At 36.5% G+C, this 24,318-nt stretch overlaps 2 protein-coding genes across 2 annotated transcripts; both read left to right on the top strand.

The window, feature by feature from the left end:
* The first annotated feature begins 1,130 nt into the window (after positions 1-1,130).
* LOC110820628 (Ribosomal protein S10p/S20e family protein) lies at positions 1,131-4,547 on the top strand. The gene is made up of 4 exons (XM_088218710.1): positions 1,131-1,471; positions 1,837-1,890; positions 2,762-3,094; positions 4,268-4,547. The coding sequence occupies exons 1-3, from the start codon at positions 1,241-1,243 to the stop codon at positions 3,071-3,073; spliced, it is 597 nt and encodes a 198-aa protein (XP_088074836.1). The 5' UTR covers positions 1,131-1,240; the 3' UTR covers positions 3,074-3,094; positions 4,268-4,547.
* Positions 4,548-5,270: 723 nt separating this feature from the next.
* On the top strand, positions 5,271-8,555 carry LOC110820629 (ribonuclease 3-like protein 1). The gene is made up of 4 exons (XM_022050156.2): positions 5,271-5,589; positions 5,707-5,893; positions 7,539-7,644; positions 8,264-8,555. The coding sequence occupies exons 1-4, from the start codon at positions 5,479-5,481 to the stop codon at positions 8,439-8,441; spliced, it is 582 nt and encodes a 193-aa protein (XP_021905848.1). The 5' UTR covers positions 5,271-5,478; the 3' UTR covers positions 8,442-8,555.
* The last annotated feature ends 15,763 nt before the right edge of the window (positions 8,556-24,318 follow it).

The following is a 24,318-nucleotide window of genomic DNA, read 5'->3' as shown; positions in this document are numbered from 1 at the left end:
CAAATATAATTTAATTTTTTTAAGAAATTAAATAAAATTAAATGTTTGAAATAAATAAATAAAAATGATTATTAAATTAATTGAATAAATTACCCAAAAATAAAATACTAAATTATAATTTGGAGACCAACAAGAAAGAATTATCCTACTTTTATAGAAAAGAAGGAGAATAACAATTTTACTCTACTAATATTTTTTTTGGTCAATTTTGTTCAACTAATTGATCTTTACTCTTTCTTGTATTTGTGTAACATTCTATATATATATATATATATATATATACACACATTACATATACTTGCATGATCCTCCATATCTATGCCTTATATTTCATGCATTGGTAAAAATTAGGGAGGGGCTAAAATATAAGTGTAAAAGAAATGATGGATTGCCTTTTTTTAGTTTCTCAATCTCACTCATTGAAGTAAAATTTTCAAGAATTGTAGAGCATACTAAATGTTATATTACATTCTTTAGAGTTATTTTTTCAATATATTAATTCTTAATTATTTGAAATTTCGAGTTTTATTATAATATTTTCCAAGTTAAAAACCCAAGAATTTCTCTTATTTTTTTTTATAAAAAATACATATTATGTACATATATTGACTATGACATAATATATATTATTGATGTGTCTTAAATTATGATAATTTTAATTATAAAAATATTTTTATAATTATCTTAAAAATTAAGTTTGTGTATATTATAATAACGTCAGAAGTCTTCCTGTACATAAGTTTGTTAATTTATGGATAACGTATTCTCTTTTTTATCATAGTAAAATATTTTTTTGATGGTCTTACCTGTGGATGTAAACATCCTGTCGAATCACATAAAATCTTGTGTTGTTTTTTTTTTTTTTATATTTTACTTTGTTTGTGATTGTGTATGATTTAGGGAACGATTTTTTGAACGTATATCTTGATTTTATTTTAAGTTAAAGCTTCGTATATAATTTCATATTGACTTATTTTTAAAATAAATTATTGTTTTGATCCTATTTAAATGATAAAAAATAGGCCCATTAAATAAAAGATGGGCCTCGCTTAGATCCATAAATAAACATTTCTTTTTTTTTTTCCAGTGTTGGAAAATTCAGAACGTAATTTTTTAAAAATAAATAAAAATAAAAATGCAGTTTGGATAATGGAGGAGTAGGCGAAAGAGAGGGTATCACTCTGCGTAGCAGAAGACAAGAGGGGGGAGAAGGAGGTTCAATTCGATTCGAGTTAAATCAATGGCGGTTTCTTCAGTATCTTCATTGCTGTTTCCTTCTCTTACTATTTCATCTTCTTCCTCATTCTCTTCTAAGCAAAAGCTTTCTTCTTTCTCTTCGTTGCCCTATGCCGAGAGTGGCTTCAAGCTCAGTACCCTTAAATGCTCACAGTCTTCAAGTAGGGTTTTTGCCGCTCCTGAAGCTTTGGAAGCTCAAGAAACCCTTGATGGACCAGGCTCTGGTGATCTTGAGGTACGTGTTTTGTTTCTTTCCCCACTGGAATTCCGTTTGGTTGCCGAGAAAATGTGGAAAATTAAGACGGGTGATTTTTTTTTTTTTTTTGTTGGGTTTAATGAAAGATTATAAAATTACCGTTTCAGATATGTGGATTTGAGTTGTCTTAGAGTAGTATAACCATGTTATGCTTGGGTGCTAAGAAAACGTGGGAAGATAATAAAACAATCTTGGGTTAGGAGTATTGGTGTTTTATGTACTCAGGGTATACCAGAAAGCTTGAAGGATTCAACTTAGCTTAGTTGCATAATGGTGTTATGATATTAGTGGAGCATTCTTTTCAGTACATATTGTTTGTTCAATGTTATTTTTGGGTGCTGTAGGTGGAAAATTCTGAGGTCCCCCTCCCTTCATCTATCAGTTCGGATGCAGATAAGGTATTCTCCCTGCTGATGTTGAGGTCACAAAGACATTTTACATTATGTTTATAAATTATTTAAATGAATTTTGAAGAGAAGACAGTGGAAGTAAATCCCCATTTTTATGTTCCAAAATGAATTTTGGATAATTTCTTGTTTGCTATACAATTGTCGAGCCTGACTATGTTGAATAGTTGGTTTAATATGGAGATCAGTAGCTTTTTGACTGGTTTGATGGTTTGTTTTACATTATTTCTCTAATATAATAAATGGATTATGCTGTGTGTGGTGGATGATCAATAGAACTACCATTGGCAGGCACCTAGGAGCGAGTATTTACCTGGTAATCGAATTTGAAGACTTGCTATTATGAATAATTAGTAAGTTAGCACTATGATTTGCTGCTCCCTAAAAGCTTTAGATAACTAACTTGAAAATTCCGTTTATCTTGCATTGTGAAATCCTTTTAATTCAATTGTTCAATTTGAATTCCAAATACCAAACTTTTATGTAGGGACATCTGTAAAAGTAGCATTTTATTTGGGTTTGGAAAAAGAAATATAATGCTAATAATTTGAGGTTTTGTTTTCTCTTTTTGTCTAGGCGGTGGCAATGTTTCTTTAATTGCCTTGCCGAGCAATGGGATTTTGAATTTTCTATGAGAAAACCACTTGGTTGAAATTGGCCATGACGTTGCTAATTGATAATAGTGCAACATTGAGGTTGAACCTAGCTGCTCCAGTAATACCTTTCCCTTGTAAAAAAGTTTATTTTAACCCCTCTAACTTTTTAACTTTTTCTATCCAGACTCATGGGTCCATCTTACTTTACCAATGTTTTAGGCTTTTGTGACGGAATGTTTCTTCAATAAATCATTTCTTTTCCTCAGATGGCGCCGAAGCAAAAGATTAGAATCAAGCTCAGGTCTTATTGGGTGCCTCTGATTGAGGACTCTTGCAAGCAGATAATGGATGCTGCAAGAAACACCAACGCAAAGACTATGGGTCCTGTGCCCTTGCCAACCAAGAAACGAATCTATTGTGTTCTCAAATCCCCACATGTACACAAGGATGCGAGGTTTCATTTTGAGATTAGGACCCATCAGCGACTGATAGATATTTTATACCCAACTGCTCAAACAATTGATTCTTTGATGCAACTCGATCTTCCTGCTGGCGTTGACGTGGAGGTCAAGCTCTGAACAAACAATGTCATAGCTTAGGTAAATCTTTTGTATTTCTGAAGTTGTTGACACAGCCTTCAGTTTGGACTTTGCTACAGTTTGTAAATCTCCTGTTTAATAGTTTTCTTTTGGATTTCTGGCGAATGATATTAGAGAAAAAGAGGAGATACCTGCAAATCTTGCTGTATTTGCAACTTCTATTTTGTGTACTATGAGTTCAGTACCATCACAAACGAACTTTTTGCAACTTATTTAACCTCCAGAAGAATTTAGGTTCGCTGTCTTAATGGTTGTAACACATTTTCTGCCTTAATACTTGAACATGAGCTCTTAACGTTTTACATGATAGGATCTATTTTCACCAAGAAAGAACAACTATTTATGACTTAACAACATTATTAGTTGGTATTTTATCTCCAAAGTATTACGTGAAGAAAACATGTGAAATCCATATTTACTGTCCTTTCAACTTTTCAAGTTATTTGCTTTTGCTTCTCTTTTTAGAAAGATAATGTTGCTTCTCAATTTTTTAACATGGAGTGCCTGAAGCCTAGCCAGTGATCTCTTTTTGATTTAGTCATGAGATTTGGATGCCTTGTAATTTTTTTAATACGTGGATGACTTGGTTGTTGTTGTGATTGGATAAATCAATTCAATTCAATTCAGTTCAAATAATCCTTAACTCCTCTCTGTATTATGTTATGTACTCCATTAGGTGCAAGTCTGTTCTATTACCGTTCCATTCTTGAATCTTTTATTAGTTAGATAAGTACAATTTTTAGTTACAGTTTATATATCTAACCAATGTAATTGAATCGATTAGACTCATATGGATTTGGATCTCCAAGCTTGGAATTGTAATACTATTTTTATCAAGACTTATATTTTGTTTGAATCATATTCTCATTCTTATTCAATTGGATTGGATTTGGAACTACATGCAGCCTTACTTCAATTACACTGGGTAAACCTTATCTCCTTTTACTGGAATTGCTCATCAATGTTGATATATATAGATGTAAGGAAAGGAAGAGACTGCTTCTGGTTGATGCATTGGGAGGAATGAGTCTGTTTCTCCTTATTACAGCTTTATGGCTGTGACTGCTTTTTGGTTTTTGTTCTAGCCCATGTCACTTATTGTGTTTATACTTGTTTCTCAGTCATTTTCTGCCCTTCTGTTCTTCAGCTTCTGACTGATTACTGCAATGTTAGGTGCTGGATCTCTACAGTGAAATTATATCTGGTCAGAACAGATAGTCACTCTAGGTCTTCAACAGAATTGCTAGACTATATGTAAATCTTGTTCAAATATCTCATTATTCATTTTTCTGGGAAAGAAGCTTGTAAGAAACATTGCTTGTAGCGAAAATACACGTATTGATTTTCTTCTTGGCCGGACTGATTTGATCTTCGAGATCAAGGAACTTGTATGTTTGTGGAATTTTCTTTCAATGAGTAGCGATAGCGTGATAGGATTGCGATTTTTGATGTACCTCCTTGAACACTGCAATAATTTGAGAAGATGATTACACAAAATGACTTTGTTTAAGTTAATAATTAGTTATTTTAGATTAAGTTAATGAATATTTGAAACATGAACCAAAATTAATATGGCATTTCCACATTTTTTAAGCTTTGGGTGATCAATACAGTTTCTAGACTTGGTAGAAATTTTCTGTCGGATGTGTAAGTTTCTTTTTGTTATTGTGAAATTGAATACATAATTCAATATGTTAAAAGTTATTTTATATATCAAGTTTATGATAATATATATATATAGCACATTTTCATCTTAATATAATGTAAATAGTTATTAAAAAAAAAGTAATACCACAAATTCACAACAATATATATATACACACACCATTATATAGGATTATTTCTATCATATATATAAATTATGAATTTAAAATTCAATGGAAAAATATTAGTTTAATTGGTTAGTAACTTACTTGGAGTTTTGGTTTAAATATTTTGTTAGTAAATTAGTGATAATCAAAGAAGAGAGTTTTACTTAAAACTAAAAAGCAGTTGATAGAAAATTAATTCCTTCAAAATTAAAATAATAATAATAATAATAAATTTATATATATTATTCAATTTATATTTTAAAATATATATTTTAAGTAATCTAAAAAGTAAGAAAATAAAAAAAAAAAATGTTTAAAAAAGGATTAGACTACAATACTATTTTATTATTTACTTATTATAATAATAACCATTTTGGTCGTGACAGTACAAAGCCATGGCGCTGCACGAGGTGGTTACCCCCATTTTCGTCCCTTTCTTGTTAACATATTTACTGTTCTACCTCCGAGGATTATGGTGATTGACATGGAAGCGATAAATCCAAGGTTACTTTCTTCTCATCTCCATTCACAAGAACTCGGCCTCAAAGCATCCAGGAGAAGGTGTGGAACAAGATGACGACGATGGGGAAGACGATGGAATCTTGGTGCCCAAACAAATTCAAGCTCAATCTCAACAACATACCTCCTCTTGATCCATCTTCAATCAAAAGTTCCCCCATCCTGGTAAATTGAGTAACCCATGGTTCCATTTTTTTTTTTCTGGTTGTCTGATTTTACTTTTTTTTTTTTTTTTGGTCGGGTATTCGTGGAAGTTCATAATCTTTTCATGGATGTTTTCAGTTCAGACAGGAGAAGCCCAGAAATAGAAAGTTCTCTGATGTTGTGACGGCCGGCAGGCAAGAAGCTCTGGGTAGTGGGGCAAATTTAGAAGACATAGTTAAGTTTGGAAGACAAAGTGTTCGTGTTTTTTCCGCAGAGAAAGTACACCCGGAGCCCGGTGAAGATGGGACTGAATTCAGAATTCAAGGTAAAAAAATTTTAGCTCCTGATCAATTTTAGTGCCCTTTGAAAGGGCGTTTTTTGCTTGAATTTCAGCGTGTTCTTGTAATGTTTGATGCATGTATTATGTAGTGTTTATCAGTGTACGGACAAGGTATATATCAATCATCATTATTTTATCTTGTTTAATCTCCATTGCTATAAAAGTAATATATCTTAATTGCAAACTTTAGTTTTCTTGTACAAGCTTTTCGTTGCTAAATATAGAATTCAATGGACGATTTGGAAAATATGCATGAATTGTTAAGTGCTTCGTAGATTAATAGAATAAGAACGGGATAGACACTATTAATGGATGATAAATATAAGATAAGCACTGGATTATCCAAATATAGGATAATGGTATAAATATAGGATGAATACTTTGTTACATAATCTGTATATACTCTATCTTGTAATTATGTACTCTGTTTTTCAAACTCTTAAGATTTTATTAACGCGCTGGCCCATGTGGCCTGGAACAGTGAATATTCACTATTGTAGAGTGTTGTTATATCTTATATAATGATACATATAAACCATTACAGTTCACTAACTTGTATATAGATTTGGTGGAATTTGGCTTATTTTAGCCAAAATGTTTTGCGTGTGCTTGTTGCCCACTTGTATGGCGTAAGGAGAATTTCTTGTCTTATAGTCTAGTGCTTTATCTGTTTTTGGTTTCTGCAGCTTTTTCTAGTTCAATAATATTGCTTCTGCTAGTGAGTTTTAGTTTAGGAGTCCATTAGACAAGAAGGTTCTGAAGCTCAATCATTTACTTTTCTAGTTAGAGGTTTAAGCATTTTCTTCTGAAGCTCAATCATTTAGCTCAATCATTTACTCAATCATTTACATATATATAAAATATATTTTTTTTAATGGAAAGTCGTAGTTTTACACCTTGGTCTGGTCTAATCGTTGTTTAACCCGTGTTTTTTTTTTTTTGTGACAGTTAATTAGCATAGGCTTTAGCTTTTGTGATTTTAATTAAAATTATTAGTTTTTTTTTATGTATTTATCTTGTAATTTTTTGAAGTTTTTCCTCCAATTTCGATTTGTTTGGCCTTGAAGTTTGATGAATTGTTTTTCAAGTCTAAGCAAGTATAGATATACTCTCAAAAACTAACAGTTTAACTTTAATATAAAATGAAAAAAAAAAAAATCAAACTATAAGATATTGAACTGGAACAAAACAAAATCATAGGGTTTAACTGAAATTAGGCCGAGTCCCAAAGTTCGTACTCTACATAGCCCTATTTCTAATTAGAGACATATATCTTGAAGCTAAGGAAGGTTTTGCTCAATGACTTATAAATTTAGATAAAGCATTTAATATATTTTCCAACTAAAGAACTTGTTTTTGGAGCAGAAACTATGCAGTTTCTGTCACATAGGCTTTTTGGTGAAAGAAGTTCTTAGAGATTATAACAATCTGGACTTGAGTAGGTCTTACCAATGATTGTAACCAGCCAAGAATCTTTTATAAGATCATTCTGGTGGTATGATTAGGCTTTTTGCTTAGAACTTTAATTCTCTACTCTTGTTTGTGTATTCAATTGAACCTTTCAATTCAACATTAGAGTGGTGTTTGTGTTGTCCATTAAGTTTAAGTCTAACTAATACTAACTCTTCAGATACTTTGTCGGCGAAACTTCTGTTGCATGAAGTCTGTGTTGCAAAGAGATGGAATTCCCCGGTGTATCAGTGCTGCAAAGAGGAAGGGCCTATTCACTTGACTCTGTAAGTGGAGTTTTTATGTCAACACACCTTTAGAATATAAGCAATAAAGTTTTATTTATCCATATAAGTTTGATTTAATTTGTGAAGATTCAACTTCCCATGATAACTTAAAAAGATGCTAAATAAAAGTCTAAAATTTCATAATAATCAATCTCTTAGTTAATCAATCATTTAACTATGCCTAATAACTTATTTCATAAAGAAATATATCACAACTTAAACTAGAAAGTAAGTAAATTCTGAAAAAGCAAAGATTTAAGACTCTGTTTAATAGCTAAAATGACAAAATGCAGTATCGTCCGTGTGATTTTTGCCCTGTTTCAATCTAATTTCTGCACCCTTTTCATGACAATTCAAGTATCTTGCTGAGTTTTTTTTGTCATAAAATTGGTAGTTTTGCATGAAACATCTCAAAGTATCTAAGCTTCAGATATAAACATGCGGAAGTTGGAATCTAAAGGGAATCAAATTTAAACCATATGATACTAAATTATCACCCCAAAAAGAAAGTTATATGAATAATATCAAAACAACAAAGAATTGAGCTCCTAATATACCCAGAAAAAATGGTTATGTCCATATACATATTTATATATGTATGAATGTTGAATAATTGCAGGTTCATATTCAAGGTTGTGATTGAAATTAGAGAATCATCAACAATTTTGGAGTGCTATGGTGCTCCACACTCCAGAAAGAAAGCAGCAGCAGAGCATGCAGCAGCAGGAGCATTATGGTACTTGCAGAATCTTGGCCATTTTCCATTAAAAAAGCAAAAAAAGAGAAACAGCAAGTAACAAGGCAGTATTTATATATATATACATGTATATATTTATTATTCTTATTGTAAAAGAAAAGTACTCTACATATACCATTCATGTGAAAATATGCCTTTCCCCGGTAATTCTTCATATTTGGCATTAACCTTTTTCATAAACGGTTTGATGTGGTGCAAAAAGTCAAAAAGTTAGAATGAATCACCATTCAAATTAGATTCTTTGTGTTTGTATCCAAGCCTCTATATTATATGCTTCATATCCAACATAGAATAAATAATAATATTTTATGTTGGAATATTCCAACAATAAAAGAAATATATTCTCTGCCTCCATTATTGTCTAGTTTACTTATTTTTTTAAATCTTTAGAATCTTAATCTATTATATATATATATATATATATATATTTAATTGATCAACTTAGTATGGGGAAAAAGATTTACATCTAATCAAAATTTTCAATCGAAGATGATTTGAGTTTTTATAATTTTTAGTAATTTTATTTTTATTGATAAGAATAAGTAGTGAATTTACAATATTAGTCATTATGAAAATATAATAATTTAAACCCATTATAGTAATTTTAAAGGGTGTGTGGTTCTTCAAAATTGATTTCAATAAGGTATATTTTTAATTTTTAAAAAACCCTAGTGGGATATTTGGGTCTTGATGAGAAGAGGTAAGTAACTCTTTTTGTTGCGACAATTGTCATCGTATTCGTTCTCCATGAGTTGTTTAGATAATATGAAAGTTTTCTCGCTAACTTAGTGAATCAAATTTAGTTGTGACTTATAAGATAAAATTCAAATGCAAAGAGAAGAAGAAAACAATAACAAAAAATAAGGAGAACGAAAACATAGAGGGAGTAGAAAAAAGGCATACTTACGCCTCAAATACATTTTGCCGTTTCTTTTAATCCTAAAAATTATTAATACACACATATATGCATATGAACACACAACTCTAGTTTCAAATGACGATCGACGTCTTTTTTTTTTGACAAATCTCTCTCTTAGAGTTGTTTGAATTCGTATTTTGACTAATTTAGTTAAAATATTTATTTTATATTTACTTGAATAATAATATTTATTGTATACAATAAAATTTATAACACATATATATCTTGTTAATTTTTCACAAAATAAATAAATGCTTATTTTTTAAATGAAATATTTATTACATAAGTACATTTCTTTAAGCAAATTTTATACTTTCTATTAACTACTTATTACATTGTTACCACTAATAAATTGTTTTTTAACTTCCCTTTAAAGTTTAAATCATACAAAGGTTAGGTAATAATATTAACAACAACAACAACAATAATAATAATAATAATAATAATAGTCTTTTGGAAAATAATATGATGAGAATTATTGAACCTAAACAAAATTAAACTTAGAAATCTTCCTATGGTATCATGTAAATAATAAAATTTAATAATTATATTATTTAATAACTAAATTAAAAATATAACATACTATTTTAGATTATATATAATTCTAATTCTAATTCTAATTGTATTAATTTGTTTTTTCAACATAATGAAATAAAGTTGAAAATATTTATTTAAAGAAGAGTTGTCAATTCGACCTCTTTCTCAATTTGGTTAGTGTTTATATATTTTAGATTTTAGATTTCAAAGTTTGAAGAGTCACCCTCTCACACCTTTACGAAAATACCCTCATATGCAAAATTTATTTCCCTATATACACACACATTCGATGAAGGCCTCAAATTGAAATTTTGTACGTATATATATAAATATATAATATACATATACGCATATAGTGTGGACCAAAGTTGATGAATTGAATGGTTACCAAGTGATATTACAATGACACTCATGAATAGGACTAGTGGGATTTTGCGGGTGTGGCAAGTTCCAAAAAATAATATTAAAAAAATTACATCCCACATAAATTAAATTTTAAAATTAATAATAATTTATAGTTATAAATGTAATATCCGGACTCAAAAATCGGTCCGGGATAATTGCTCTTATTTATAATATATTATATAAATAATTATTTTAATTTATTTCAATTTGATTTTATTAAATTTTTGAAAAAAATAAATTAGGGACAAAATTGAAAATAATTTTAAATAAAAAGAGCAAAATTTTAAATTCGAGAGATATTTTTAAAAATATATGTTAAATCGTAAAAAAAAAAAGTTTGGCAATGTGAGACGCCTCGGTCAACAGCCCTGGCAAACCAGAGCACATCGCGTGGCAACTCCACTGATATCGGCACCATGCAGGAGGCCACGCGAGCGATCCGCATGTTCGACGATCTGACAGTCCAGATCTCATTTCGTGCGCGTGAACGATCCATATGCATTCCCTCTTTAAACGCAATCAAATGATCGGATTCAATTTGATCATGCGGTCCATATTCATTACCCGAAGAAGATAGATCTAACAGATGATAGAGGGCCATGTATTCCTAAACAAATGGCCAAGATCGATATAGGGTGGGTATTTAAGCATCGTGTTCTAGGGAACCCTAACCCTAGCCGCACCAGTTTTCGCCGGAGAAGAAGAACTAGACGCTGGAGAAGGAGGCTGACCACCGGCCGCTGTCGCACCAAAGCCATCGCCGACCGTCAAAAAAAATAAATTTTTTTTCCCACTCGAAATTCAATTCTAAGTCTCATTGTGGTCATATCAGAGCAAAAGGGACGACGAGTGAGCCAAAAATTACAGACAAATCCCAGCGAAGTTACCGCAGCCAAAACTCAAAACCCTCTTTGATGACTCCCTTTTCGTTTTTCATTTCACACGATTCTTTGATCATCGTGTTCACCGTCTCTTTCTGGTGCATGATAGCTGAAGAAGAACCCCAGCCAGGAGGATAAGCGGAGCCACTGCACCTGGAGATCCCCCTCGGTCGTAAGTTTTGATTTTTGATTTTTTTACCTAATCGAAGCTTCCTAACGTGTTTTTTCTTAGGGATACGTATAAAATTAGTTAAAACCAACCTAAACTAGAGCCACCGCCGACTGCTAAAAAAAGTTAAAAAAATTTCTTCCCACTCAGAATTCAATTAAGAGTCTCCCTGTGGCCATATCAGGACAAAAGGGACGGCAGGTGAGCAGAAAATCGCTGGCAAAGCCCAGCAAAGTCGCCGCAGTCAAAACCTAAAATGTTCTCCGATAACCTCATTCTTGTTTTTCATTTTACACGATTCTTTAAGCACCGTGTTCATCGTCTCTTTTTGGTGCACTTTAGCTGAAGAAGAACCTCAGCTGGGAGGACCAGCGGAGCCGTCGCACCCGGAGACCTCCCTCGACAGTAGGTTTCGATTTTTTACTTTTTTTGGCCAATCGATGCTTCCTAACGTGTTTTTTCTTAGGGACACGTATAAAATTGGTTAAAACCAACCTAAACTGCCCAAAACTGACTAAGTCGAGGTAAACCACCGCCGCGACGCCAGAGTACGGCGACGGCACCCGAACCTTAAAATTTGTCGGAAGGTTTTTCAACACCGATTTTAGTTTTTTAGGTATTTTTGGGTATGTGACAAATATTTTAATTTTCGCATGAAAAATTCTGGAAATCTAGGAACCGTCAGGAGGCATAGTAGATAGTACGACGTTTCAAAACTCCAATCCGGATAAAGATCCCTCACCATATTCTCTGTTATGGTAAATTAAGGCTTAATAATCGAATATCTTGTGTTTTGTTAAAAAATAGAAAAATCTTAAAAATAATTACAGGTCACTAGTGGAGTCAGAACCGGTTAGTTCATATTTGTCATAGTTTGTCTGTGTTGCCTATTTATTTTTTTTATACTGTCTAAATTGCTTATTGTTCCGTCGTGCGCTTTAAATGATTGTTTTTAATTATTTTCTCATTTATTGATTATGAAATCGTTATTTTCTTGATCTGATTGATTGATTAGAAATAAAGACTCTAATTACGTTTCTTGATTATTAAGGTATAAAATTGTATTGTTGTTTAAATGCGGTTTAATTAATCTGTGAACATAAAATGAGATATCGATATGCGATTGGTGATTATTTTGTTGATGGGGAACTATATATAAAAGGTTTACTGGGTACTTTGGGGAATAGTGGACGGACTCAATACATAGAGAACCATACTGTGGATGTAGCGCCCGGGAAATTGAAGAAAAAAAAAAAAAAAGGGGGGGGGGGGGGGGGGGGGGGCGGCCACGTCAGCAGCCATGTCAGTAGACCCAGTCAGCGGTCCCGGCCAACCGGGACCTGCCACGTGACAAGACCACGTCGATCCGGGACGGGCTACGTTGGCGATCCGCGTGCGCGCGATCGGACGGCCCAGATCAATCGCGCTCACGGACGGCCCAGATTTAATCAAAAACGGACGGCCTAGATTAAATCAAAATGAACGGCTAAGATCAAAAGGCAAAATGGTATAAATAGAACCCCCACACCAGACCACAAAACCCTAGCCGCCTGCCCTCGCCGGAGAAGACGAACCAGAGCCGGCCGCCGCCACCCGCCGCCGCACCGGGGAGATTTTCGACCGCCGATCGAGGTAAATTTCATACCCCCGACTCGTTTTTCCATGCTGATTTCTCCAGTGGTCAAATCGGAGCTAAAATCCCGGCCAAACGGCCGGAAAACACGACCGAAAGCCAGCAGCGCCGCCGCGCCCCTCCTCAGTTTTTGCCTCCGATGAGGCCCTTTCCGGCCTCCGTTTAATGCAATTTTTATATCACCGTGATCACCATTCTTTTCTCTACAGGTTGATCGGAGCCGAATCACCAAAACACGAACTTCACCAGAGAGCCGCCGCACCCGAGAGCACCACCGCCGGTAAGCTTCGGTTTTCCGTAAATTTTCGACCCCCCGAGGGCCATAGGGTTGTTTTATCGCAGGAACCAATGCCAGTGTGGCCGAATTCGGCCGGAAATGGCCGAAAACGGCCAACCCGCGGCGAACCGCCGCCGCGTCGCCGGAGCACGGCGGAGCCGCCGTGCCGGAGTTGCGATATTGGCCGAAATGGGCCCTGGGCCTAATTTGGGATTTTTTGGAACACGTGCAGATACCAGTAGTGCGTTTCAGTTCCGCGGAAAAAATTCAGAGAAAATTAGGGACAGCCTGCAAGCGCACTGTGAAGCCGTGTTCGGACCCCGAAACGAGTAAGGACCCCTCACTCTATTTCCTATCACGGTATTAAAGTTCAATAAATGATAAAACGGTATTTCATGAATCAACGAATGTGTGAAATTGCTTAAGGTCGCTAATGGAGCCCGAGTCTAGTGTGTTTGTCGGTTAACTGTTATTTGGCCTGTTTTACAGTTTTAAATTCAGCATGAGTTTTGATATTTTCATTTTATAGTTTCGTGTGCATATTTTACTATTTTACTGATTATGGATTGAATGATTGGGATATTAATACTGTATGTTGTCTGTTTGGCATAAATTATCGTCTTGCTTGTTTGTATGTGTATTGATAATGCTGACTGAGGGAAAAAGAGAATGAAAGATTATGTAAATGGGTAATTGTATAATGTGGTCAGCCTGACTAGATATCCTGGGAGATGGTGGACGGACCGGGTCCGTAGGGAACCCTACCGGGATTGTGGTCTCCCATACCGGACGGGGTATGGAGATCTTATGTGTTTTGACGCCCATACCAGACGGGGTATGGGGACGGCCCGTTTCACCCTCATACCGGACGGGGTAATGAGGTTTATAGTTTTGGCGCCCATACCGGACGGGGTATGGGGACGGCCCTGGAATATGATTTCAAGTGTTAAGGGTTAACGGGTGGTGGGACCCCTATGGATCCCCATGGATACTAGTGGGCTGGTAAATGAGGAAAATATATTGTGTAACGATCGTATTACGAAAGGCTTGATAAGTATTACGTTATACAGTTTATATATGATTTCATGATGATGATGATGTTATTGTTTTCGTATATTGACTTATGAATTTCACCGAGGTAAGTGAATGGTAAAGGTTTTATTATTGATAAAAGGTTTTATTGTAAATTATGCTTCATTGGTCTTTTTGTGTTTTCTACCCACCTTTACCTCCGTGACGGTGAGATATCGTAATGTCTTTACTGGGCTAGTGTAGCTCATTCCTTATTTAATCATTTCAGATCAGGAAGACCTTGTTCCCAAGCCAGTTCCGCAGGAGGACGACGAAGGGGACGCCTAAAGACTCCATAGCCATATTTGTAGCTTTTACTTTCAAGTTTCTCCTTTAGCTAGTTTGATCTTTTATATTGTGAGCACGTTTTTGGTTTTAGTGTAAGGGATGTTAATCGAATTTTTGACTTTGCTTCCGCATTTGATATTTTTAATATACATTCCATTCTAAATTTCCGGGGCTATTACAGTTGGTATCAGAGCCGCATTTCCTCGGACCCATCCCTTACACAATAGTGCCTTAGAGAAATACTCACCGATATATCGTTACTCAATCATTCCTTGTGAATGCAGGTACACGAGAATGAAGAGAGGAAGGCCCCCACTAAACCGAGCGGCCCCAGATAATTCACTTCGGGAGGATTTAGATAGACTATTCGAGATGGTGGAGGCTCTCGCAGCTGCCCAGCGAAGGCAAGAGGAGAGAAGGGAGTTACCGGGACCTCCTCCGCTAGCGCAGGTTGAGCCCCCGCTACAGCAGGCTGATCCCGAGCGACCTCGGCAGGAGCCTGTTCCTCCACAGTACCACCCGGCACCACAGCCGCGGTACGACCCGGTACCACAGCCACAGTACCAACAGGTGCCGCCACAGCACATTCCAGTGCCCCCACCACATCAGCAGGCGCCACCACAGGGTCCCCCAGTTCACCCTCAGCCGGCCCCAGTCCCTCTACCTCGGGACCCCGCTCCTTCCTTGATCGACCCCGGCTTCATAGAGAGGTACAGAAGACTGAACCCTTCTACTTTTTCAGGGGGATCCTCTTTCGAAGAGGCCCAATACTGGCTAGCAGAGACTGAGAGAGCTTTCGAGACCTTGGGAGTAGTTCCTGAGCAGAGGGCTGTCATTGCCTCCTACATGCTGGTAGGGGAAGCAGTACGCTGGTGGAAGCTCAAGCGGGCCACCCTGCCTGCACCAGTTACTTGGGAGCAGTTCCTAGCGGCCTTCCATGCGGAGTATCTCCCTAAACACATCCAACATCTAAAGGAAATAGAATTTGCTCAATTGGTCCAGGAAAATATGACAGTGTCGGAGTATGCCCGTAAGTTCCTGGAGCTGGGCTGACATGCCCCGGAGACATTGTTGGATGAGGGCCGGAAGGCCAGGAAATTCCAGTGGGGTCTCCGTTCGGAGATCAGACAGCACTTACTGGTGATGGAGCTCGAGACATATTCGGCAGTCCTGGCAAAGGCGCAGATAATAGAAAGGAGCTTCGACACCCGCCCTCAGCTAGCGGGAAGTTCCCGACCCTCAGCCCCGCTCCGCAGACCAGCGCCTACCATGCTTGTCCAACCTAGTAAGAGGCCCAGACCCGCCGTCCAGGCTCCTCCTCAGGCTACGGGGGCAGCACGTGGGAAGATCTGCCAGTACTGCGGTAGGGATCATGGGGACCGACCCTGCTACCGCCTCAACAACACCTGTCACATATGCGCCAGTGCCCAGCATTATGCAAGGGAGTGCCCTAGGAACTAGAATCAAGGGAGGCCTCCAATCCAGGGCAGAGTTTACAACCTTACCCAGAAGGATGCCGACGCAGACCCGGACGTGGTACATGGTATGTATACTATCTCTTGCCACATTGCTCATGTTTTGTTTGATATTGGTGCATCACATTCTTTTATTTCACATGTTCTTGCTTCCAAAATTTGTATATCACCTGATAGACTTGATTCATTATTGCTTGTATCTACCGCTGGGGGGGAGACATTGCTAGGAGAGGTTGTCTACAGGGCATGTGCCATGGAGATAGCAGATAAGAAATTGAGGGTAGACCTGATAGGTTTAGACACAGGGGATTTTGATGTAATCCTAGGAATGGATTGGTTAGCGGCGTATCACGCCACCATAGACTGCTTTAACAAAAAGATTGTATTTAATCCTCCCAATGAGGAACCATTTACAAGTTAATAAAATTATTCGGTACTGATTTTCCCCTAATGGCAAATTCTTTTCTTCTTAATTCTCAGTGTCTTAATCTTGTATTTTCTCTAACTAGGTAAACCCAAGAAAGAAGTTCGTATCCAAGAGATTCTAGTAGTCCGAGACTTTCCAGACGTATTTCCGGATGAACTGCCCGGTCTACCAGGGGACAGAGAGGTCGAGTTCACCATAGACTTACAGCCAGGAACCCAGCCCATCTCGGTAGCTCCTTACCGAATGAGCCGCATCGAGATGGAAGAACTAAGGAAACAGATCACTGAGCTACAAAACAGTGGCTTCATTAGACACAACATTTCCCCATGGGGTGCCGGGGTTACTTTTGCAAAGAAAGGAGATGGAACGTTGAGACTGTGCATTGATTACAGAAGGATAAACAAGGTAACAATTAAGAACAAGTACCCTCTTCCCCGGATTGATGACCTTTTCGATCAGTTGCAGGGTGCACAGGTCTTTTCTAAAATAGATCTACGATCAGGTTACCATCAGGTAAAAGTGAGAGCAGAAGACATCCCCAAGACGGCATTCCGAACTAGGTACGGACACTATGAGTTCCTGGTTATGCCGTTCGGGCTAACCAACGCCCTGGCCATCTTTATGGATCTAATGAACAGAATCTTCAGAGAATTCTTGGATCAATTTGTCATCGTGTTCATCGATGATATCTTAGTCTACTCAAAAAGTAGGGAAGAACATGTTCATCATCTTGCCCAAGTCCTACAGGTACTCAGGGAAAAGAAGTTGTATGCGAAGTTGAGCAAGTGTGGATTTTCGCTCGAGCAAACCGCCTTCCTAGGACATGTTATATCGAAGGAAGGGGTGTTGGTGAACCCCGAAAAGGTTGAAGCGGTACTTGGTTGGGAAAGGCTGACAACAGTTAAGGAAATTCGCAGTTTCCTAGGGATGGCAGGTTATTACCGCCGGTTTGTCGAAGGGTTCTCTAGTCTAGCAGCTCCTCTAACCCAACTCACAAAGAAGAATGCAAAGTTTGAATGGAATGAGAACTACGAAAGGAGTTTTTCAGAGTTGAAGAAGCGACTGACTACTGCACCAGTGCTGGCTCTACCGAGTGGATCAGGAGGGTACACAGTTTATAGCGATGCCTCCTATCTGGGCCTAGGTTGTGTCCTAATGCAGCATGGAAAGGTTATAGCATATGGGTCTAGACAGCTAAAGAATCATGAGAAGAACTATCCTACCCATGACTTGGAGCTTGCCGCAATCATACACGCCTTGAAAACCTGGCGCCATTATTTGTATGGAGAGACCTGGCCTTTGAGAAAGGCGACCGGGTGTTTCTTAAAGTCACCCCCTTCAAGGGAATTAGTAGGTTCGGCAGGAGGGGAAAATTAAACCCCAGATATATTGGACCCTTTGAAATCTTAGACAAGATTGGTACCACTGCCTACAGACTTGCACTGCCTCCTGAGCTCTCCCGGGTTCATAATATGTTTCACGTATCTATGCTACGTAAGTACAATCCGGACCCTTCTCATGTCTTGGCTCATGAACCGCTTCCACTCCGAGAGGACTTGTCTTATAAAGAAGTACCGATCGGTATCACGGACCGAGAGAGTAGAATACTCCGCAACTAGGAAATATCATTTGTAAAAGTCGTGTGGCAGAACCACACGCCCAGAGAGGCTACTTGGGAACTGGAATCAGAATTTAGGGCCCAATATCCCCATCTGTTCGATCAAGAGTAGCGAGGCAAATTTGGGGACCAAATTTCTTTAAGGGAGGGAGAGTTGTAGCGCCCGGGAAATTGAAGAAGAAGAAAAAAAAAAAAAAAAGGGGGCCACATCAGCAGCCATGTCAGCAGACCCAGTCAGCAGTCCCGGCCAACCGGGACCTGCCACGTGGCAAGACCACGTCGATCCGAGACGGGCCACGTTGGCGATCCGCGTACGCGCGATCGGACGGTCCAGATCAATCACGCGCACAGACGGTCCAGATTTAATCACATGGACGGCCCAGATTAAATCAAAATAGACGGCTAAGATCAAAAGGCAAAAGGGTATAAATAGAACCCCCACACCAGACCACAAAACCCTAGCCGCTTGCCCTCGCCGGAGAAGACGAACCAGAGCCGGCCGCCGCCACCCGCCGCCGCACCGGGGAGATTTCCAATCGCCGATCGAGGTAAATTTCATACCCCCGACTCGTTTTTCCACGCTGATTTCCCCAGTGGCCAAATCGGAGCCAAAATCCCGGCCAAACGGCCGGAAGCCAGCGGCGCCGCCGCGCCCCTCCTCAGTTTTTGCCTCTGATGAGGCCCTTCCCGGCCTCCGTTTAATGCAATTTTTATATCACCGTGATCACCATTCTTTTCTCTACAGGTTGATTAGAGCCGAATCATCAAAACACGAACTTCACCGAAGAACTGCCGCACCCGAGAGCACCGTCGCCGGTAAGCTTCGGTTTTCCGTAAATTTTCGGCCCCCCGAGGGCTGTAGGGTTGTTTTATCGCAGGAACCAATGCTAGTGTGGTCGAATTCGGTCGGAAACGGCCAACCCGAGGTGAACTGCCGCCGCAAGCGGCGGCACCGTCGCCGGAGCACGGCGGAGCCGCCGTGCCGAAGTTGCGATATTAGCCGAAAGGGGCCCTGGGCCTAATTTGGGATTTTTTGAAACACGTGCAGATACCAGTAGTGCGTTTCAGTTTCTCGAAAAAAATTCAGGAAAAATTAGGGACAGCCTGCAAGCGCACTGTGAAGCCATGTTCGGACCCCAAAACGAGTAAGGACCCCTCACCCTATTTCCTATCACGGTATTAAAGTTCAATAAATGATAAAACGGTATTTCATGAATCAACGAATGTGTGAAATTGCTTAAGGTCGCTAATGGAGCCCGAGTCTAGTGTGTTTGCCGGTTAACTGTTATTTGGCCTGTTTTACAGTTTTAAATGCAGCATGAGGTTTGATGTTTTCATTTTATAGTTTCGTGTGCATATTTTACTATTTTACTGATTATAGATTGAATGATTGGGATATTGATACTATATGTTGTCTGTTTTGCATAAATTATCGTCTTGCTTGTTTGTATGTGTATTGATAATGCTGACTGAGGGAAAAAGAGAATAAAAGATTATGTAAATGGGTAATTGTATAATGTGGTCAGCCTGACTAGATATCCTGGGAGATGGTGGACGGACCAGGTCGGTAGGGAACCCTACCGGGATTGTGGTCTCCTATACCGGACGGGGTATGGAGATCTTATGTGTTTTGGCGCCCATACCGGACGGGGTATGGGGACGGCCCGTTTCACCCTCATACCGGATGGGGTAACGAGGTTTATAGTTTTGGCGCCCATACCGGACGGGGTATGGGGACGGCCCTGGAATATGATTTCAAGTGTTAAGGGTTAACGGGTAGCAGGACCCCTATGGATCCCCATGGATGCTAGTGGGCTGGTAAATGAGGAAAATATATTGTGTAACGATTGTATTACGAAAGGCTTGATAAGTATTACGTTATACAGTTTATATATGATTTCATGATGATGATGATGTTATTATTTTCGTATATTGACTTATGAATTTCACCGAGGTAAGTGAATGGTAAATGTTTTATTATTGATAAAAGGTTTTGTTGTAAATTATGCTCCATTAGTCTTTTTGTGTTTTCTACCCACCTTTACCTCCGTGACGGTGAGATATCGTGATGTCTTTACTGGGCTAGTGTAGCTCATTCCTTATTTAATCATTTCAGATCATGAAGACCTTGTTCCCGAGCCAGTTCCGCAGGAGGACGACGAAGGGAACGCCTAAAGACTCCATAGCCATATTTGTAGCTTTTACTTTCAAGTTTCTCCTTTAGCTAGTTTGATCTTTTATATTGTGAGCACGTTTTTGGTTTTAGTGTAAGGGATGTTAATCGAATTTTTGACTTTGCTTCCGCATTTGATATTTTTAATATACATTCCATTCTAAATTTCCAGGGCTGTTACAGTGGACATTATCTCAATCGAACGGGGTTGAGAAGTTCCACACTGAAAGGGTTTGAGAGATATGTTCCACCCTCATATCGGACGGGATATCCAGGTAATGGTGTGTTTGGCACTCATTACCGGATGAGATATAGAGACAGTCGGATTAACTGAAAAATATTGAGATTGAGTTTACGAATAAGAAGATATCCCTATGGACCCATAGGGATTTCAGTAAGTAGGTTAAAAAGGAAAATTACTGATCTTGTTCACTTGTGCATGAAATTAAAATATTATATGGATATTAGTCTTTATATATTGATTTTTGAAAAATACGTAATTGTAAGTATGAAGTAAATATTTTAATGTTAAATGAATTTAATTAAATTTAGAACTCCATTAGTTGTTTTGTAATTTTTACCAACTTTTAGCTTTTCCGTATCAGTTATTAGTATGATATTCTTATTAGATTTGTAACAATCCTGGAAATTTAAAAGCAAATGCATATAATAATTTGAGTGCGAAAGCAAAATAAAATGTTAAGGTTAACATCCCTTACACGATAACGTAAAAGTACTAAACAAACATCACGGAATAAATTCTCTGAAAGAAATACGAGAAATAGAAAAAATAAAGGAAACTATAAAGTATCTAGCATCTACTCGCAGCCTTCTTGCGGATCAGGCTCGGGAACCAAGTCCTCCTGATCTGAAATGGTTAAATAAGGGGTGAGCTACACTAACCCAGTAAGAACATCACATTATATCACTGGCACAGAAGCAAAGGTTGGTAGAAAATCAAAACAACCAATGGAGCAATAGATTTAAACCAATACATTCATTAAAAGTAAAACCATTTACCATTTTTCTTACCATTGGGGAATATGTGAAAATAACCTATAAAGACAATAACATCATATAGATCATAACTTCATGCACAATTAGTAACATAAGACATATCATAAATTCGTATTCATTAACAATAACTAATCATAACCATTCTCGTTTCACCAGCCTACTAGTATTCATGGGAATCCATAAGGGTGTTCCCGCTACACGTGAACCCTTTTCCCTAATAATCTTAATTCCAGGGACGTCCCCATACCACGTCTGGTAGGAACACCTAGACATTAAACATCAATACTCTATCCGGTATGAGGGTGAAGCGGGTCGTCCCCATATCTTGTCTGGTATGAGCACTAAATGACCAAATCTCTATACCCCGTCCGGTATGAAACAACATTCACAGTAGGGTTCCTTATGAACTCGATCCGTCTACCATCTGCTAATCATCTAGTGAGGCTGTCATCTTATCTGTTTATTATATCACACCCATTTTCTGTTTTTCCTTAGTCTCCGTTACCAAATCAAACACAATCACATAAACATTGAACATGCACCCGGTAATGCAATCATATTTAAATCCTAAATCATACAGTTGTCAAGTAAGCAGTGATACATGCATTTAAAACCATAGAATAGATAAACCAGATACCGCAATGCATTTAAACTGTAAAATAAATCAAAAAGAAATCGATAAAGAATAATGTTCGATTCGGGCTCTATTAGCAATCCATAATTAATTATGCATATCTATCTAACTTGTACAAAAGACCGTATTATTATTTATTCAAACTTCACATCTATGATAGAGAATAGGGTGAGGGGTCCTTACTTTATTCGACACCAAAAACTAAATGGTTACTGCACCTACGGGCGGTTCTTAGGTTCCCTAATTTTTTTTTTTGGGAAGTGAAACGCACTTACGGTACATGCAAATGTCCCAAATAAACAAAAAAATCAATTCCAGGGCCTACTTGGCCAATTTTGGGTGTTACAAGATTAGTGTAGTTCACTCTTCTATTAACTATTTCAAATCAAGAAGAGTAAGATCCAGATCTCAATAAGCAAAAAGGTTGTGAGTAGTTTACCTTCCGGATTTCCTTCAAGTACTAGTGGAGGTTAACTCACTAGAACATTTATTTATTTGTTTTAATAATTGTTACTTTTTTTTTTTTTTTATAAACCGCTGTAAAAGGGACATTCTCATAATTTTATTCAGCATTCTAATTTACTGTATAAGAAACGAAAACCCTAATTTTATTATTTACTTTTGCATTTAAAATATAAATTATTTTCCTTTAATTTCGAACCTTTACAATAAATACAGTTAGGATTACCATATTGTTTCAATATATGATTTAACTCCTATTAGAAATAAATGGAGGGCCAATGTGGGACTCTAAAAGTATATAATATAAATTATTAAATTCTTGGCACCATAGAAATCAATCGGACCACATATAATTAATTATGCTTGTATAAGATACTTTTGTTTAGGAAATATGTAAAAAAAAAAAAAAATGTTGTTTCTTTTAAATGCTTTTATTACAAAATATATCTATAATAAATTACAATTAACAATCACATCTAATATTTTTTTGTGTTTTTTCATGATTACATTTAATTATAATAATTTGTAGTGTCACGTTATGTACATGAAATTAATCATTATAATTGAAAATTACAAAGATAAGTAAATTATAAAAATTATTTTTGGTGAATTTATTTATCAATTGCGTTTTCTTAATTACTTTTGTTGCATCAAAAGTAAATAAATAAATATTTATCCGTAAAAAAAAAGAATCAAACCTTACTACATAGATATCTCGTATAAATACCAGTCAAGAAAAAATATAACTGGTATAAATATTTAATTAAAATTATAATGAATTTTTATATGAAAATTAAATCGAAACAATTAGATTTCAAAAAAATTGGAATATTCTAACAATAGTTTGAATATTCGTGCTTTATTTAGTTTTTAAAAGTGGGATAAAAGGTAATATCAAATTAATTATTACGTTAATTTAATCAAATAAAAAATAGAATATCTATGAAAAATTAATTGTCTAACCATATTTTATTTTCTAAATCAATTACCATAATTTAATAATTCTTTTTTTTTAAATTTTTCTGATAAAAAATATATTTATATTTATATATATATATACATATATTAACGTACCAGTGGCAGGTAAACATGTGAAGGTGACGGGTGGAGAAATTTTGGGAGGAATTTTCACGTGTAGTTTTCCTGTTGGCAAGACGTAATCGATTACATAAGGGTTAAATACATTTGTTGATAACGCGCTTGATATGCGTGTGAGCAATACTTCCTTTCGTGGCGTAGAAGCTACAGTTGGACCAATCCAAACCAATGCTAGTCCGTTTGACCGTAACTAGCTGACAAGCAAGTCAGAAACCGCACACGTCACCGCACACGTCATTTTCGTCAGTTATTTTTTTTTACCCATAAATATTATTATTAATTATATCCTCCACTCCTTCAATTTACTGCCTCAGTAATTGTAATAATAAGCGATTATTATTATTATTATTATTACTTTTTTAGTTTTTAACAGTAAAATATTTTGGGATGAAAATCTTTAAACAGTATATGTTAATATTTTATTTAAAGTTGTATTTAATTTAATTTCTTAATTTTTATGTATTAATTATATGGTCTCTATAAATTAATTATAATTCACAAATTTTATACATAATAAAATAATTTTCACTTGGATATTCAATCCTACAATTATGAATTTTATATTTTTACATGGTAATGAAATAATCATAATAATTTTTAATTAATTTTATTTTATTACAGTATTTTAATTCAAATTTGTATCTTGTATTGATATTATATTTTGTCTTTTTTTTTTTTATTATCTATAAAAAGTTTTGATTTTGAGACCTCAAGTTTCGTGCTCACATATGGATGGTATGAATTTTTTTTATTTATAATATATATGATATATATAATTTACTTTTTATCAATTGTCATCTGATAATAAAAGGTAACATATATGTTCATATATA

This window comes from Carica papaya, chromosome 4 (assembly GCF_054855325.1).
Source record: "Carica papaya isolate Zhongbai chromosome 4, ASM5485532v1, whole genome shotgun sequence".
Lineage (NCBI taxonomy): Eukaryota > Viridiplantae > Streptophyta > Magnoliopsida > Brassicales > Caricaceae > Carica > Carica papaya.
The sequence above is the reverse complement of the archived record's forward strand: the minus strand, read 5'-3'. Positions and strand labels throughout refer to the sequence as shown.

Coding starts and splice junctions, on each gene's coding strand:
- LOC110820628 (XM_088218710.1), top strand. CDS start 1,241: ATGGCGGTTTCTTCAGTATCTTCATTGCTGTTTCCTTCTCTTACTATT. Junction 1,472..1,836: donor CAGGCTCTGGTGATCTTGAG/GTACGTGTTTTG, acceptor TGGGTGCTGTAG/GTGGAAAATTCTGAGGTCCC. Junction 1,891..2,761: donor TCAGTTCGGATGCAGATAAG/GTATTCTCCCTG, acceptor TCTTTTCCTCAG/ATGGCGCCGAAGCAAAAGAT.
- LOC110820629 (XM_022050156.2), top strand. CDS start 5,479: ATGACGACGATGGGGAAGACGATGGAATCTTGGTGCCCAAACAAATTC. Junction 5,894..7,538: donor GACTGAATTCAGAATTCAAG/GTAAAAAAATTT, acceptor CTAACTCTTCAG/ATACTTTGTCGGCGAAACTT. Junction 7,645..8,263: donor GGGCCTATTCACTTGACTCT/GTAAGTGGAGTT, acceptor GAATAATTGCAG/GTTCATATTCAAGGTTGTGA.